This window comes from Haliotis rufescens, unplaced genomic scaffold (assembly GCF_023055435.1).
Source record: "Haliotis rufescens isolate VD_foot unplaced genomic scaffold, xgHalRufe1.0.p SCAF_35, whole genome shotgun sequence".
In the NCBI taxonomy this organism is placed as follows: Eukaryota; Metazoa; Mollusca; class Gastropoda; order Lepetellida; family Haliotidae; genus Haliotis; species Haliotis rufescens.
The window spans coordinates 5317600-5333298 of record NW_025964057.1 but is presented as its reverse complement, the minus strand read 5'-3'; the positions used below and the strand labels follow the sequence as shown (position 1 = coordinate 5333298).

The following is a 15699-nucleotide window of genomic DNA, read 5'->3' as shown; positions in this document are numbered from 1 at the left end:
ATGCAAATGGCGTGCTGGTTTTCTTGGGGGAATTAGTCAGCAAAGAGCCGGAATCACAGGAGACCAATCACAATTTTATTTACAAGAACAATTAACAATGAACAATTTACAATATCTTAGAATATAGCTGAGGGTGCCACAAAGAGTCGGTACAACCCTCTGGGCTGTGGGAGAGAGGCCTGCTTGGTATGAGGGTCAAACCGCTTCTGCTTAACTTAGTATAAATGTTATATCATGATATTAAGATGACACGCCATAATATAACAGGAATACTGTTCAAAGTGATGTTGAACCAACGTACTCCACTGGTTTAAATTGGGCCAGATTGATGCCATGATGACAGCTGTAAGACTGCTGCCTGTCATGAAAAAACGTTCGCTTATGACATATGTTCACAGGACTAGTAGATGTTATCTTAATGTTAAAGAATCATTTTTGATTTACCTAAATAAGGTGTGGTAAGTTAGATGCAACCGTGTGTCATGCTAAGTATTTCCAGAAAGAAATGATAAGTCTGAAAAGGTGAAGTTGAACACTTACCCTGTGAGATATGTTTCAGGGATGGGTCCGAGCACTACGTGGACATCGTGATGTCATCTTCTTGCATGTCTCAGATGGCTCCTGTGTCAAACCACTCCAGGTTGTGGCAGATCCAAGTCTTTGTGGCAGGTTTGTGCTGTTATAAAGGTCCCTTTGATATATGTTTGTAATATATGGGTGTGTCAAGTGCATGAAGTGGGTGTGTAAGGTGCATGAAGTGGGTGTGTCAGGTAAATGAAGTGAGTGTATCAGTGGGTGTGTCAGGTGCATGAAGTGAGTGTATCAGTGGGTGTGTCAGGTGCATGAAGTGAGTGTGTCAGGTACATGAAGTGAGTGTATCAGTGGGTGTGTCAGGTACATGAAGTGAGTGTATCAGTGGGTGTGTCAGGTGCATGAAGTGAGTGTGTCAGGTACATGAAGTGAGTGTATCAGTGGGTGTGTCAGGTGCATGAAGTGGGTGTGTCAGGTGAATGAAGTGGGTGGGTCAGTGGGTGTGTCAGGTACATGAAGTGAGTGGGTCAGGTGAATGAAGTGAGTGTGTCAGGTGAATGAAGTGGGTGGGTCAGTGGGTGTGTCAGGTACATGAAGTGAGTGTATCAGTGGGTGTGTCAGGTGCATGAAGTGAGTGTGTCAGGTACATGAAGTGAGTGTATCAGTGGGTGTGTCAGGTGCATGAAGTGAGTGTGTCAGGTACATGAAGTGAGTGTATCAGTGGGTGTGTCAGGTGCATGAAGTGGGTGTGTCAGGTGAATGAAGTGGGTGGGTCAGTGGGTGTGTCAGGTACATGAAGTGAGTGGGTCAGGTGAATGAAGTGAGTGGGTCAGGTAAATGAAGTGGGTGGGTCAGTGGGTGTGTCAGGTACATGAAGTGAGTGTATCAGTGGGTGTGTCAGGTGCATGAAGTGGGTGGGTCAGGTACATGAAGTTAGTGTATCAGCAGTGATTTTGACACAAAAAGCTGTATACAGGTCAATGACTTGGACCGAAGAAATTAATAAGTCAGTGGCAAAAGTCAATAGGTCACTTAAACAAAGATGCCGGATGCAGTAAAATTTCGAAGTTAAATCAGTACTTTTAAAAAGTCGGGCATAGCTTCCGCACACCCAGCTACCCACCGGGTCTGGGAGCAATACTGCCATCAACTTCACCCCCCCATCCCCCAGACACAAGGAAAACTGAGTCTCGATTGGCAAAATCGATGGCTCCAAAATAATCCTTACTATTTACTATTTAATCATGAAATTATGACACGTGTGATGCCTTGCTTAGCATTTCTATCGGTCAAAAGTCTGACAACTTAAACAAACCATCGGTCAAATAGAAAGTTTATCGGTCTATGACTGGTGACCGAGGGCCATCTGAAACCCTGATCAGTGGGTGTGTCAAGTGCATGAAGTAGGTGTGTAAGGTGCATGAAGTGAGTGGGTCAGGTACATAAAGTGAGTGTATCAGTGGGTGTGTCAGGTGCATGAAGTGAGTGTGTCAGGTGCATGAAGTTAGTGTATCAGTGGGTGTGTCAGGTACATGAAGTGAGTGGGTCTGGTGAATGAAGTGGGTGTATCAGTGGGTGTGTCAGGTGCATGAAGTGAGTGTGTCAGGTGAATGAAGTGGGTGGGTCAGTGGGTGTGTCCGGTGCATGAAGTGAGTGTGTCAGGTGAATGAAGTTGGTGGGTCAGTGGGTGTGTCAGGTGCATGAAGTGAGTGTGTCAGGTGAATGAAGTGGGGGTGTCAGGTACATGCAGTGAGTGTGTCAGGTGAATGAAGTTTGTGTGTCAGTGGGTGTGTCAGGTGCATGAAGTGGGTGTGTCAGGTGCATGCAGTGAGTGTGTCAGGTGAATGAAGCGGGAGTGTCAGGTACATGCAGTGAGTGTGTCAGGTGCATGAAGTGGGTGTGTCAGTGTGTGTGTCAGGTGCATGAAGTGGGGACGTCAGGTGCATGAAATGGGGTTTTTAGTTGATGTGTCAGATGCATGAAGTGGGGGTGTCAGGTGCATGAAGTGGGTGTGTCAGGTGCATGAAATGGGGGTGCCAGTTGATGTGTCAGGTGCATGAAGTGAGTGTGTCAGGTGAATGATGTGAGTGTGTCAGGTGAATGAAGTGGGTGTGTCAGGTGAATGAAGTGGGTGTGTCAGTGGGTGTGTCAGTGGGTGTGTCAGGTGCATGAAGTGAGTGTATCAGTGGGTGTGTCAGGTACATGAAGTGAGTGTGTCAGGTGAATGAAGTGGGTGGGTCAGTGGGTGAGTCAGGTACATGAAGTGAGTGTGTCAGGTGAATGAAGTGGGTGTGTCAGTGGGTGTGTCCGGTGCATGAAGTGAGTGTGTCAGGTGAATGAAGTTGGTGGGTCAGTGGGTGTGTCAGGTGCATGAAGTGAGTGTGTCAGGTGAATGAAGTGGGTGGGTCAGTGGGTGAGTCAGGTACATGAAGTTAGTGTGTCAGGTGAATGAAGTGGGTGTGTCAGTGGGTGTGTCCGGTGCATGAAGTGAGTGTGTCAGGTGAATGAAGTTGGTGGGTCAGTGGGTGTGTCAGGTGCATGAAGTGAGTGTGTCAGGTGAATGAAGTGGGTGGGTCAGTGGGTGTGTCAGGTACATGAAGTCAGTGTGTCAGGTGCATGAAGTGGGTGGGTCAGTGGGTGAGTCAGGTACATGAAGTGGGTGGGTCAGTGGGTGAGTCAGGTGCATGAAGTGGGTTGGTCAGTGGGTGTGTCAGGTACATGAAGTGGGTGGGTCAGTGGGTGTGTCAGGTGAATGAAGTGGGTATGTCAGGTACATGAAGTCAGTGTGTCAGGTGCATGAAGTGGGTGGGTCAGTGGGTGAGTCAGGTACATGAAGTTAGTGTGTCAGGTGAATGAAGTGGGTGTGTCAGTGGGTGTGTCCGGTGCATGAAGTGAGTGTGTCAGGTGAATGAAGTTGGTGGGTCAGTGGGTGTGTCAGGTGCATGAAGTGAGTGTGTCAGGTGAATGAAGTGGGCGTGTCAGGTACATGCAGTGAGTGTGTCAGGTGAATGAAGTTGGTGTGTCAGTGGGTGTGTCAGGTGAATGAAGTGGGTGTGTCAGTTGATGTGTCTGGTGCATGAAGTGGGGACGTCAGGTGCATGAAATGGGGTTGTCAGTTGATGTGTCAGGTGCATGAAGTGGGGGTGTCAGGTGAATGAAGTGGGTGTGTCAGTTGATGTGTCTGGTGCATGAAGTGAGTGTATCAGTTGGTGTGTCAGGTACATGAAATTGGGGTGCCAGTTGATGTGTCAGGTGAATGAAGTGGGTGTACCAGTGGGTGTGTCAGGTGCATGAAGTGGGGGAGTCATGTGCATGAAGTGCGGGTGTCAGTTGATGTGTCAGTGGGTCAGTGTGTCAGTGGGTGTGTCAGGTGCATGAAGTGAGTGTATCAGTGGGTGTGTCAGGTACATGCAGTGAGTGTGTCAGGTGAATGAAGTGGGTGTGTCAGTGGGTGTGTCAGGTGCATGAAGTGAGTGTATCAGTGGGTGTGTCAGGTAAATGCAGTGAGTGTGTCAGGTGAATGAAGTGGGTGTGTCAGTGGGTGTGTCAGGTGCATGAAGTGGGTGTGTCAGGTCCATAAAGTGGGTGTGTCAGGTAAATGCAGTGAGTGTGTCAGGTGAATGCAGTGGGTGTGTCAGTTGATGTGTCTGGTGCATGAAGTGGGGTTGTCAGGTACATGAAGTGGGTGTGTCAGGTGCATCAAGTGGGTGTGTCAAGTGCATGAAGTTGGTGTCGGGTACATGAAGTGGGTGTGTCAGTGGGATGTGTCAGGTGCATGAAGTGGGTGTGTTAAGTGCATGAAGTTGGTGTCGGGTACATGAAGTGGGTGTGTGAGTGGGTGTGTCTGGTACATGGAGTGGGTGTGTATGGTACATGGAGTGGGTGTGTCTGGTACATGAAGTTGGTGTCGGGTACATGAAGTGGGTGTGGCAGATATATGAAGTGGCTGTGTTAGGTGCATTAAGTGGGTGTGTCAGGTACATGGTGTTTGTGTGTTGTTGTAGCGATGTTACATGTGTTGTTACAGTGGTGTTTTGTGTGTTGTTGCAGCGATGTTACATGTGTTGTTGCAGTGGTGTTTCATGTGTTGTTGCAACGATTATACATGTGTTGTTGCAGTGATGTTACATGTGTTGTTGCAGTGATGTCACATGTGTTGTCACATGTTTTGTTGCAGCAATGTTACATGTGGTGTTACGTCTGTTGTTATATGTGTTGTTGCAGCAATGGTAATGTGTTGTTGCAGTGGTGTTACCTGTGTTGTAGCACCGATGTTAATGTGTTGTTACAGTGGTGTTCCATGTGTTGTTGCAGCATTGTTACATGTGTCCATGGAGGGCAGTCTGGTTGAGAGCTAACAGACAGGGCAGATGGTGGAGATACATGGTACATGATGTGGGTGTGTCAGTGGGTGTGTCAGGTGCATGAAGTGGGTGTGTCAGGTACATGGTGTGTGTGTGTGTTGTTATGTGTGGTGTTGCAGTGGTGTTACATGTGTTGTTGCAGTGATGTCACGTGTGGTGTTGCAGTGGTGTTACATGTGTTGTTGTAGTGGTGTTACATGTGTTGTTGCAGTGATGTTACATGTGTTGTTGCAGTGATGTGACCTATGGGTGCTGTGTGTCCGTGGAGGGCAGACTGGTTGAGAGCTCACACACAGGGCAGATGGTGGAGATGCATGGTACATGGTGTGTGTGTGTTGTTATGTGTGTTGTTGCAGTGATGTCACATGTGCTGTTGCAGCAATGTTACATGTGTTGTTGCAGTGGTGTTACATGTGTTGTTGCAGCAATGTTACATGTGTTGTTGCAGTGGTGTTACATGTGTTGTTGCAGCGATGTTACATGTGTTGTTGCAGTGGTGTTACATGTGTTGTTGCAGTGGTGTTACATGTGTTGTTGCAGTGATGTTACATGTGTTGTTGCAGTGGTGTTACATGTGTTGTTGCAGTGGTGTTTCATGTGTTGTTGCAGTGATGTTACATGTGTTGTTGCAGTGGTGTTTCATGTGTTGTTGCAGTGATGTTACATGTGTTGTTGCAGTGGTGTTACATGTGTTGTTGCAGTGGTGTTACATGTGTTGTTGCAGTGATGTGACCTATGGGTGCTGTGTGTCCGTGGAGGGCAGATGGTGGAGATACATGGTACATGATGTGGGTGTGTCAGTGGGTGTGTCAGGTGCATGGTGTGTGTGTGTTATGTGTGTTGTTGCAGTGGTGTTACATGTGTTGTTGCAGTGATGTGACCTATGGGTGCTGTGTGTCCGTGGAGGGCAGACTGGTTGAGAGCTCACACACAGGGCAGATGGTGGAGATGCATGGTACATGGTGTGTGTGTGTTGTTATGTGTGTTGTTGCAGTGATGTCACAGTGATGTCACATGTGCTGTTGCAGCAATGTTACATGTGTTGTTGCAGCAATGTTACATGTGTTGTTGCAGTGATGTCACATGTGCTGTTGCAGCAATGTTACATGTGTTGTTGCAGCGGTGTTACATGTGTTGTTGCAGCAATGTTACATGTGTTGTTGCAGTGGTGTTACATGTGTTGTTGCAGCAATGTTACATGTGTTGTTGCAGTGGTGTTACATGTGTTGTTGCAGTGATGTTACATGTGTTGTTGCAGTGGTGTTACATGTGTTGTTGCAGTGATGTTACATGTGTTGTTGCAGTGGTTTAACATGTGTTGTTGCAGTGGTGTTACATGTGTTGTTGCAGTGGTTTAACATGTGTTGTTGCAGTGATGTTACATGTGTTGTTGCAGTGGTTTAACATGTGTTGTTGCAGTGATGTTACATGTGTTGTTGCAGTGATGTTACATGTGTTGTTGCAGTGGTGTTTCATGTGTTGTTGCAGTGATGTGACCTATGGGTGCTGTGTGTCCGTGGAGGGCAGATGGTGGAGATACATGGTATATGATGTGGGTGTGTCAGTGGGTGTGTCAGGTGCATGGTGTGTGTGTGTTGTTATGTGTGTTGTTGCAGTGATGTCACGTGTGTCGTTGCAGTGATGTGACCTATGGGTGCTGTGTGTCCGTGGAGGGCAGACTGGTTGAGAGCTCACATCCAGGGCAGATGGTGGAGGTGGCAGCACACAGACTGCAAGTTTTGGGACCTTGTGATCCTGTGGTAAGAATCTTCTCCCACTTTGACTACATATCTGACACTTGTGTTTCTTCTTTGCAAGTTTTCTGAAACCAAGGACTTGACCTGGTGACCCACATCACTGGTATCTGACCAGACCTAGGTATACTGACACAGACTTACGATGGTCGTAGCTTCATCAGTTGTGTGACTCCCTAACGTCCTCCTTTAATTTATAGGGTGTTGTGTTGACAGGCACATGTCTCTGTTGTCCTTTAGTTACCTTTGTTTTGAATGTTGTAGGAATTTCCCTTCAAAGCGAGGAAGAAGCACTCTGCAGATTACATCCGCACATATCCCCATCTCCGACCACGCACAAACACCTTCAGTTCATTGTTGAGGATCAGGAGTCAAGCCACCATGGCCTTCCACAAATACTTCCAGGTAAACATCATATTCTATGTCTCTAGGTTCAAATTCTTGCCCTATGCTTTGTCCACAAGCTCATTTGAACGACTCTCTTCGAACTGACTGTAGCCCAGTCCCTTGGATCCTAACCTAGGCCAGTCTTTTGGACCCTAACCTTGACTCTCTTGGACCCGACTGTTGCGCAGTCCCTTGGATCCTAACCTAGGCCAGTCTTTTGGACCCTAACCTTGACTCTCTTGTACCCGACTGTAGCCCAGTCCCTTTGATCCTAACCTAGGCCAGTCTTTTGGACCCTAACCATGACTCTCTTGGACCCGACTGTAGCCCAGTCCCTTTGATCCTAACCTAGGCCAGTCTTTTGGACCCTAACCATGACTCTCTTGGACCCGACTGTAGCCCAGTCCCTTTGATCCTAACCTAGGCCAGTCTTTTGGACCCTAACCTTGACTCTCTTGGACCCGACTGTAGCCCAGTCCCTTTGATCCTAACCTAGGCCAGTCTTTTGGACCCTAACCTTGACTCTCTTGTACCCGACTGTAGCCCAGTCCCTTTGATCCTAACCTAGGCCAGTCTTTTGGACCCTAACCTTGACTCTCTTGGACCCAACTGTTGCGCAGTCCCTTGGATCATAACCTAGGCCAGTCTTTTGGACCCTAACCTTGACTCTCTTGGACCCAACTGTTGCGCAGTCCCTTGGATCATAACCTAGGCCAGTCTTTTGGACCCTACACCATCAGAGTCTCATGGATCCTGCCCTTATCTTTTGGGCCCTATTCCAGTAAGTTCTTTGGACCCTACACTCTCATAGTCCACCCTAAACCAGTTACTCTATCGTACTGTTTCAGGAAAATGGCTTCTGTCAGATCCACACGCCCATCTTGACATCCAGTGACTGTGAGGGAGCAGGCGAGGTCTTCTGCGTGGAAGTAAGTGTTAACCCTACAGCAGCCAAGGGCAGTCTTCCACAGGGAAGTAAGTGTTAACCCTACAGCAGACAAGGGCAGTCTTCCACATGGAAGCAAGTGTTAACCCCTACATCAGACTAGGGAGGTCTTCCACGTGGAAGTAAGTGTTAACCCTACAGCAGACAATGGAGGTCTTCCACGTGGAAGTAAGTGTTAACCCTACATCAGACAAGGGATGTATTCCAGTTGGAAGTAAGTGTTAACCCTACATAAGACAAGGGAGGTCTTCCACGTGGAAGTAAGTGTTAACCCTACAGCAGACAATGAAGGTCTTCCACGTGGAAGTAAGTGTTAACCCTACATCAGTCAAGGGAGGTCTTCCACATGGAAAGTAAGTGTTAACCCTACAGCTGACAAGGGCAGTCTTCCACATGGAAGTAAGTAAATGTTAACCCTACAGCAGACAAGGGCAGTCTTCCACGTGGAAGTGTCAACCATACATCAGTCAAGGGAGGTCTTCCATGAAGAAGTAAGCGTTAATCCTACATCAGTCAAGGGAGGTCTTCCACGTGGAAGTGTTAACCCTACAGCAGACAAGGGAGGTCTTCCACGTGGAAGCAAGTGTTAACCCTACATCAGACTAGGGAGGTCTTTTATGTGGAAGTAAGTGTTGAACCTACAGCAGACAATGGAGGTCTTCCACATGGAAGGGTTAACCCTACATAAGACAAGGGAGGTCTTCCACGTGGAAGTAAGTGTTAACCCTACAGCAGACAAGGGCAGTCTTCCACGTGGAAGCAAGTGTTAACCCTACAGCAGACAAGGGAGGTCTTCCACATGGAAGTAAGTGTTAACCCTACAGCAGACAAGGGAGGTCTTCCACATGGAGGTGTTAACCCTACATCAGACAAGGGAGGTCTTCCACGTGGAAGTGTTAACCCTACATAAGACAAGGGAGGTCTTCCACGTGGAAGTAAGTGTTAACCCTACATCAGACAAGGGAGGTCTTCCACGTGGAAGTAAGTGTTAACCCTACATAAGACAAGGGAGGTCTTCCACGTGGAAGCAAGTGTTAACCCTACATCAGACTAGGGAGGTCTTCCATGTGGAAGTAAGTGTTAACCCTACAGCAGACAATGGAGGTCTTCCCCATGGAAGTAAGTGTTAACCCTTCATCAGTCAAGGAAGGTCTTCCACGTGGAAGTAAGTGTTAACCCTACATAAGACAAGGGAGGTCTTCCACGTGGAAGTAAGTGTTAACCCTACAGCAGACAAGGGCAGTCGTCCACGCGGAAGCAAGTGTTAACCCTACATCAGTCAAGGGAGGTATTCCACGTGGAAGTAAGTGTTAACCCTATAGCAGACAATGGAGGTCTTCCCCATGGAAGTAAGTGTTAACCCTACATCAGACAAGGGAGGTATTCCCCATGGAAGCAAGTGTTAACCCTACAGCAGACAATGGAGGTCTTCCCCATGGAAGTAAGTGTTAACCCTACAGCAGACAAGGGCAGTCTTCCACGTGGAAGTGTTAACCATACATCAGACATGGGAGGTCTTCCACGTGAAAGTAAGTGTTAACCCTACAGCAGCCAAGTGAGGTCTTCAATGTAGAAGTAAGCGTTAACCCTATATCAGTCAAGGGAGGTATTCCACGTGGAAGTAAGTGTTAACCAGACAGCAGACAAGGGAGGTCTTCCACATGGAAGTGTTAACCCTACAGCAGACAAGGGCGGTCTTCCAAGTGGAAGTAAGTGTTAACCCTACAGCAGACAATGGAAGTCTTCCACATGGAAGTGTTAACCCTACATCAGACAAGGGAGGTCTTCCATGTGGAAGTAAGTATTAACCCTACATCAGTCAAGACATCAGTCAAGGGAGGTATTCTACGTGGAAGTAAGTGTTAAGTTTGAAAGAAATACTGAAAATTATATCACTTGGCACATAAATCTGATATGAAATTGAAGGTCATGTTATATCCTATATATGTAAATGTGATATACTATACGATACTGATTGTAATGTAATGCCTGTAAGCAGCTGATGACAGTGATTGAAATGTGTCGAGCAGCCTGTGAGTGGGGTTGTTCTTCCCTTGTTCACAGCCTGCCAACTCTCAGCTGACACAACCAGTGGAAGGAGACCGTGAGGCCAATCACTTCTTTAAATGTCCAACATACTTGAACGTATCTGGCCAGCTGCACCTGGAGGTGATGTCAGGGTGAGTCACATTGAATGTATCCGGCCTTTGAATTGTCTATGTTTCCAAATTACATTAAGTAATACGTTACCACTGTTATACCGAGGCTGTTGTCTCCCACAACTGCTGCTATAGCGAAATCTACCACAGAGATCTCAATTACCTCATGCAGCACGTGCGTAGCCACCTAGCTGCCATGTGACACCCTTCACTCTTGTCTCCTTCGTCTGCTTAGCAAGACGTGTTTTCTCCTGCTGAAGCGTTCCTTGAAGATTTGGTGATATTTATTATAGTTTATTCTCTAATAAACTGTGCTTTTATGGGGCGTTGCGGTAGCTACGCTTGGTTATAATTTTCCCGCCAAACGGAAAATTTTTCCCGCCCTTTTTTCTATATACTTGCGGGGTTCGCGTATGCACGTTGTGTTTTATGTTTCCCCTGTTCTTGTATGTTTTGGGGGTTAACATAACTTATTTCTTTAATAAAAGTTATATGTGTATGTTATATGTTCACATTGCTCGTTTATTTTCTTGTGAAAATGCTCGTTTGTGAATCGTTGTGGTGCGTGCGTTGTAACCATGTTTTGTTCTTTGTTTATAGCAAACAATGTCTGACATGGATATGTCCCCAGTATCCACCCCCTCTACCCCTGCTCCTCGGAGTTGTGGGGTGTGCAGAAAGTTTTTGTCATCCCGGGATCCCCACGATCATTTTCCCGCGGTGCAGGGTTCCTTGCGGGGACACCCGGTGTACCCTGTGCGAAGGTCTGGGGCCTGCGGAGTTTGAGCGGTACCGGCTGTACGTACAGTCCGTCTCCACCCCTGTGGTGGCCGGTTCGTCTGGTCGGGGTCCCCGTGCGGGTACCACCTCCTCGGCTGCGGCGGATCCCCTTGCGGCCCTCGGGCTGTCTGGGGATTCCGTCGCCGCATTATTGTCGAAACTTGTGGACTCCAAGCTGGCGGCCTTATCGCAAGATAGGCCGCTGGCTGTTCCGTCCCCGGCCTCTTCGGTGGCCGCGGGTTCGGACGCGGGGTCCACCGGTACGGCGGCGGCTGCCGTGGTTACCGGTCCTTCCCCCGAACCGTTGCTTCCGCTATCGGTTAAGGACCGCGTTGCCATGGTGTATGACCTCTTCGAGGACATGCCAAAGCCCCTGCCGATACCGCGGGGAATCCACGGTTCCGTGGGTTCCTCCGAGGTATACGACGAGAAGTCCGACAAGGCTTTCCCGGCATCAACCTTGCTGCGCGGGATTAAGCCTTCTTTGGAGAAGGCCTTCACGGCTGCCTCCGGTCGGGGTCTCCCGTTACCTCCCCCGTCGTGGAGAAAAGGGTCTTTCCCAGTACATGACCTTGCCTTTCCCGAGGCTGGTCCTTCTGCGGAAGCCCATGTTGAGCGTTTGGGGGTCCGTGCCCCACCGGTTGCCACGGTACCACAAGGTACCTTGCAACAGCTGGACACCCTCGCTCGACACTCCATGCTGGCAATGTCTCACGGAGACACATACCTGGCTGCAGCGGCCAGTCTGGTCGAAGTTTCTCCCACGGACCGAGACCAGCGCATTTACAACTGCTTGCTCGGTTTGAATGCTTCCCTGGAGTACGTTGCCGGGGCTTCGGCCTTTGTTTCCGGCACGTGCCATTTTCTTCGGCGCCAGTCGTATCTGGTTGCTTCAGGGTTGGACGCTGCTAATCAGGAGGTGCTCCTTTCGCAGCCTTGGTCTGCTCGGACCCTGTTTAATAACAAGATCCCTGGGGTTCTGAAGGAACAACAGGCCGCTGTGTCTGCCGAGGCCTCTCGGCACACACTGGATCTTGTGGGGTCCTTGCATAGGCGCCTGGGTGCCGCTCCGAAGCGGAGCGCGCCCCAGGATGCTGCGTCCGGCAGGCCTAAGGGGTCGGGTCCTTCTTCCTCCGGGAAGAAGCCCCGCTCTGAGGGCTCCGGTAAGGGTTCTCAGCAGCCCTTTCGCGGGAAGAAGGGGAACTGGGGGAAGCCCAAGTCGTCTAAGGACGGCAAGGGCCCCTCCAGGTGACTCTCATTGGAGGGGTTCGTATGCCGACAGCGCCAACTTCGGTTGGCCCGTAGGCGAACCCGAGTCACTTGGCCCTGGACAGTTGCGCCTGCCGCAGCCCGTCCGGCCCCCCTCTCTTTCCCCAGTGGAAGCCAGACTCCAGACTTACTGGGAGAATTGGGAACAAGTGTTGGACGACCCGTGGGTGGTCAACACGATTCGGTACGGCTATCGGCTCGATCTCAAAGCGAATCCGCCGCTCACCGTTGCCCCGTCGGCAGGTTTCTATTCGGAAACCGATCTTCCCTTCCTCGCCGATGCCATCGGCAGGTTGGTGGAGAAGAGGGCAGTTCGGGAGTTAGCTCTACCAGAAATAACACCGGGGTTTTACTCCAGGATATTTCTCGTTCCCAAGAAGGACAGTGCCGAAACCGCCCAAGTTCAGAATGTTGAGCTTGACGGACCTGAAAGCACTGATCATGCCGGCCGACTGGCTAGCTTCGATCGACCTGAAGGATGCTTATCTGCATGTTCCGATTCACTCGGATCATCACAAGTATCTCAGGTTTGTCTTTCAAGGCAGGCACTACGAGTGGGTTGTACTCCCATTCGGTCTTTCATCCGCTCCCTGGCTGTTCACCCGGTTAACCACCCCCATAGTGGGGTTCCTCCACAGGAGGGGTGTCCGGTACTTCGCGTACCTGGACGACTCGCTAGTAGCAAATCGAATGACGGACACCCTGTCACGCCATCTCGTTTTCGCACGTCGGCTCTTGGAGCAATTGGGGTGGATTGTCAATCTCCCCAAGAGCGAGTTAACCCCTTCTCAGAACTTGCAGTTCATCGGAGGTCGGTTCAACACGGTGTCCCATCGCCTCTTTGTCCCCCCAGACCGGTGGCACAAAATTCAGGCGATGATTGCCAAAGTCTTAGCGGTGCAACAGACTGTTCACTTTTGGGAACAGCTGTTAGGGCTACTTGTATCACCCCAGGACTGCACCGTACGGGGTCGTCTCCAACTCCGCCCGCTGCAACGGTTTTTAATCCAGTTGTTAGCAACGGAGGTGAACAGTGCGACCGTCGCCCTCCCGGATCGGCTCCGACCGCATCTGGAGTGGTGGACGCTCCCTTACAATGTCTTATCAGGAGTCTCTTTGCGGCCCTACCGGGCCACGTTGAACCTGTATACAGACGCCTCTCTAGTGGGCTGGGGCGCCCATCTAGAGGGGGAGGTGAGCTCGGGGCTGTGGTGCGTAGACGAACTAGGTCTTCACATCAATTGTCTCGAGTTCAAGGCAGTGATCAACGCAGTCAATCACTGGAAGCATCGTCTCGTCGACGCCCGGCTCATGCTGGCGACCGACAACACGACGGTAGTGTCCTATGTGAACAAACTGGGGGGAACCCACAGTCACTCTCTACTCGATCTCACGTTCGAGTTTTACGCTCTGGTGGACAGTGTCCCGTGCCAGATAGGCGCCCGTCACATCCCAGGTGTGCGGAACGTACTGGCCGATGCTCTATCAAGGCCTCAGGATCCGAGCCCCACAAAGTGGATGCTGAACCCAGTAGTGTTTCAGTGGCTGTGCGAACGTTTGGGTCGTCCGATGGTTGACCTGTTCGCAACACGGTTCAACAATCAACTCCCGTTGTTTGTATCACCAGTCCCGGACCCGAGGGCCATCGATCACGATGCTCTCGCGTTAGACTGGACGGGCTTGGACGCTTATGCTTACCCGCGGACAGCGTTGATACCACACATTCTAAGCCGGCTTCGAGGAGTTCGCTGTCGAATGTTACTGATCGCGCCCATGTGGCCAAACAGATCGTGGTACCCCGACTTGCTGACCCAGGTCACGCAGTCGCCACTCCCACTGCCTGTGAGACCGGATCTCTTGATCCACCCTCACACCCGTCAGCTTCATCCAAACGCAGGGCAGTTCAATCTGCACGCGTGGGTGTTGTCACCGAGCGTCTGAGGAGTAAAGGTTTTTCTCGCCGGGCGTCTCAGGCATACGTTAGTATGCATCGTGATTCTACCCAGAAGGTGTATAATGCACGTTGGGTTATTTTCACGAAGTGGTGTTGTAAACATCACATTCATTCGCCAGATAAGGTATCTGTGCAGGATATTGCTCGTTTCATGTCTCACTTGCGAGAGACCCGGAAACTCTCCGGGGGTTCCATTGCCAACTATGTCTCGTCCGTTGCTACGGTACGGGACGTTGCTATGGGTACCAGTCTCTCCAAAGAGCCGGTGATACGGGGTATTATCAAGGGTTTCAAACAGCACGATCTTAAGAAGGGCCGCCTTCGGGCACCGGCCTGGGATCTTTCCCTAGTGTTGCAATCACTTACAGAAGCTCCGTATGAACCCTTGCATAGTGCTTCGTTCCGGCATGTGACTTGGAAAACAGCATTTCTCCTCTCCTTTGCCACAGCGGCACGTGTATCCGAAATTCATGCACTCGATGTCGCCAAGGTACGATTCGATAGGGGTGATGAAGGAGCGGTCCGCCTGGGCCTGCTCATGGGCTTCGTCGCCAAGAATCAGAGAGTCGGGCAAACGGAGAGAGAATTCACTGTAAGATCCCTCAAAGAAATCTTACATCCTGCTGATACTGAGGACAGAGCGCTGTGTCCGGTTAGGGTCCTTAAGTATTATCTTAAGGCTTCGAATGAACGTAGACAAGGGCGTGACCGTCTGTTCATATCGTGTAACCCTAATCGCACGGTTGACATAACTCGCAACTCGATTGCGTTGTGGCCTTGTTCTGTCATCAATCTGGCGAACCGGTCTCGGGGGTTACCGGTAGCGGGGTCAAACCCGCACGAGATCAGGGCGCTAGCGGCAACATTTGCCCTACACATGAATATCTCTGTTCACAGAATATTACGAGGTTGTTACTGGCGTTCTGACTCGGTTTTTGCCAATCATTACCTCAGAAAGGTTTCTGATGAAGACGTGGAGGGGGTGCACCGTCTTGGGCCGCTGATCGCGGCACAAGCGGTCATCTAGGGGGTGTGTCCAGCGCAATTCCAAACTCCGCAGTCGTCAGTCCTTGCACGGTGGTCAATCTGGGTCGTCTCCAATGTTCCCACGCCGTGGGTACAGGAGTGGGGGTCCTGCAAACCAGCGCACTCACACCACAGGTGAGGCGGCTTTTTGTGTGTTTTGTCCTTATTTGTATTTTGACAATTATGCATTTAATTGTCTGTCGTGTATTCCAACCTTGCGATACATGCTTACGAATACTGGAATTAGGTCACGCGCCTAATGCATACTTAAAGTAGGCTTGCTCTGGGATATACGGTCTGAAGGAAATTAATTTCCCTCTTTTCGACTGTTTAACCTGATCTAAGATTTAGCTCACGCGGATACAGTGTTCTCATCCGCTGCGGCGATGAAATACCTATCCAGTGGGGCCGTTTGGAGTCACCAATCGTTTTGGCATTGACGATTGAGCCTTACGGTATGCGCTTGACAGTGCTTTGGTATTCCTATAGGGTAACGCCTAGCTAGGTGCATGCGCATCGAGTGCTTCCG

The 15699-nt window shown here is 49.9% G+C and overlaps 1 protein-coding gene across 1 annotated transcript in view; it reads left to right on the top strand.

The window, feature by feature from the left end:
• LOC124128223 (probable asparagine--tRNA ligase, mitochondrial) overlaps positions 1-15699 on the top strand; it is a 35559-nt gene that overhangs the window by 3273 nt on the left and 16587 nt on the right. The window contains exons 2-6 of the mRNA XM_046491597.2: positions 560-669; positions 6535-6655; positions 6914-7054; positions 7885-7965; positions 10047-10162. Of these exons, the coding sequence (XP_046347553.1) occupies positions 560-669; positions 6535-6655; positions 6914-7054; positions 7885-7965; positions 10047-10162 (569 nt within the window). The remainder of the gene's footprint in view (positions 1-559; positions 670-6534; positions 6656-6913; positions 7055-7884; positions 7966-10046; positions 10163-15699) is intronic.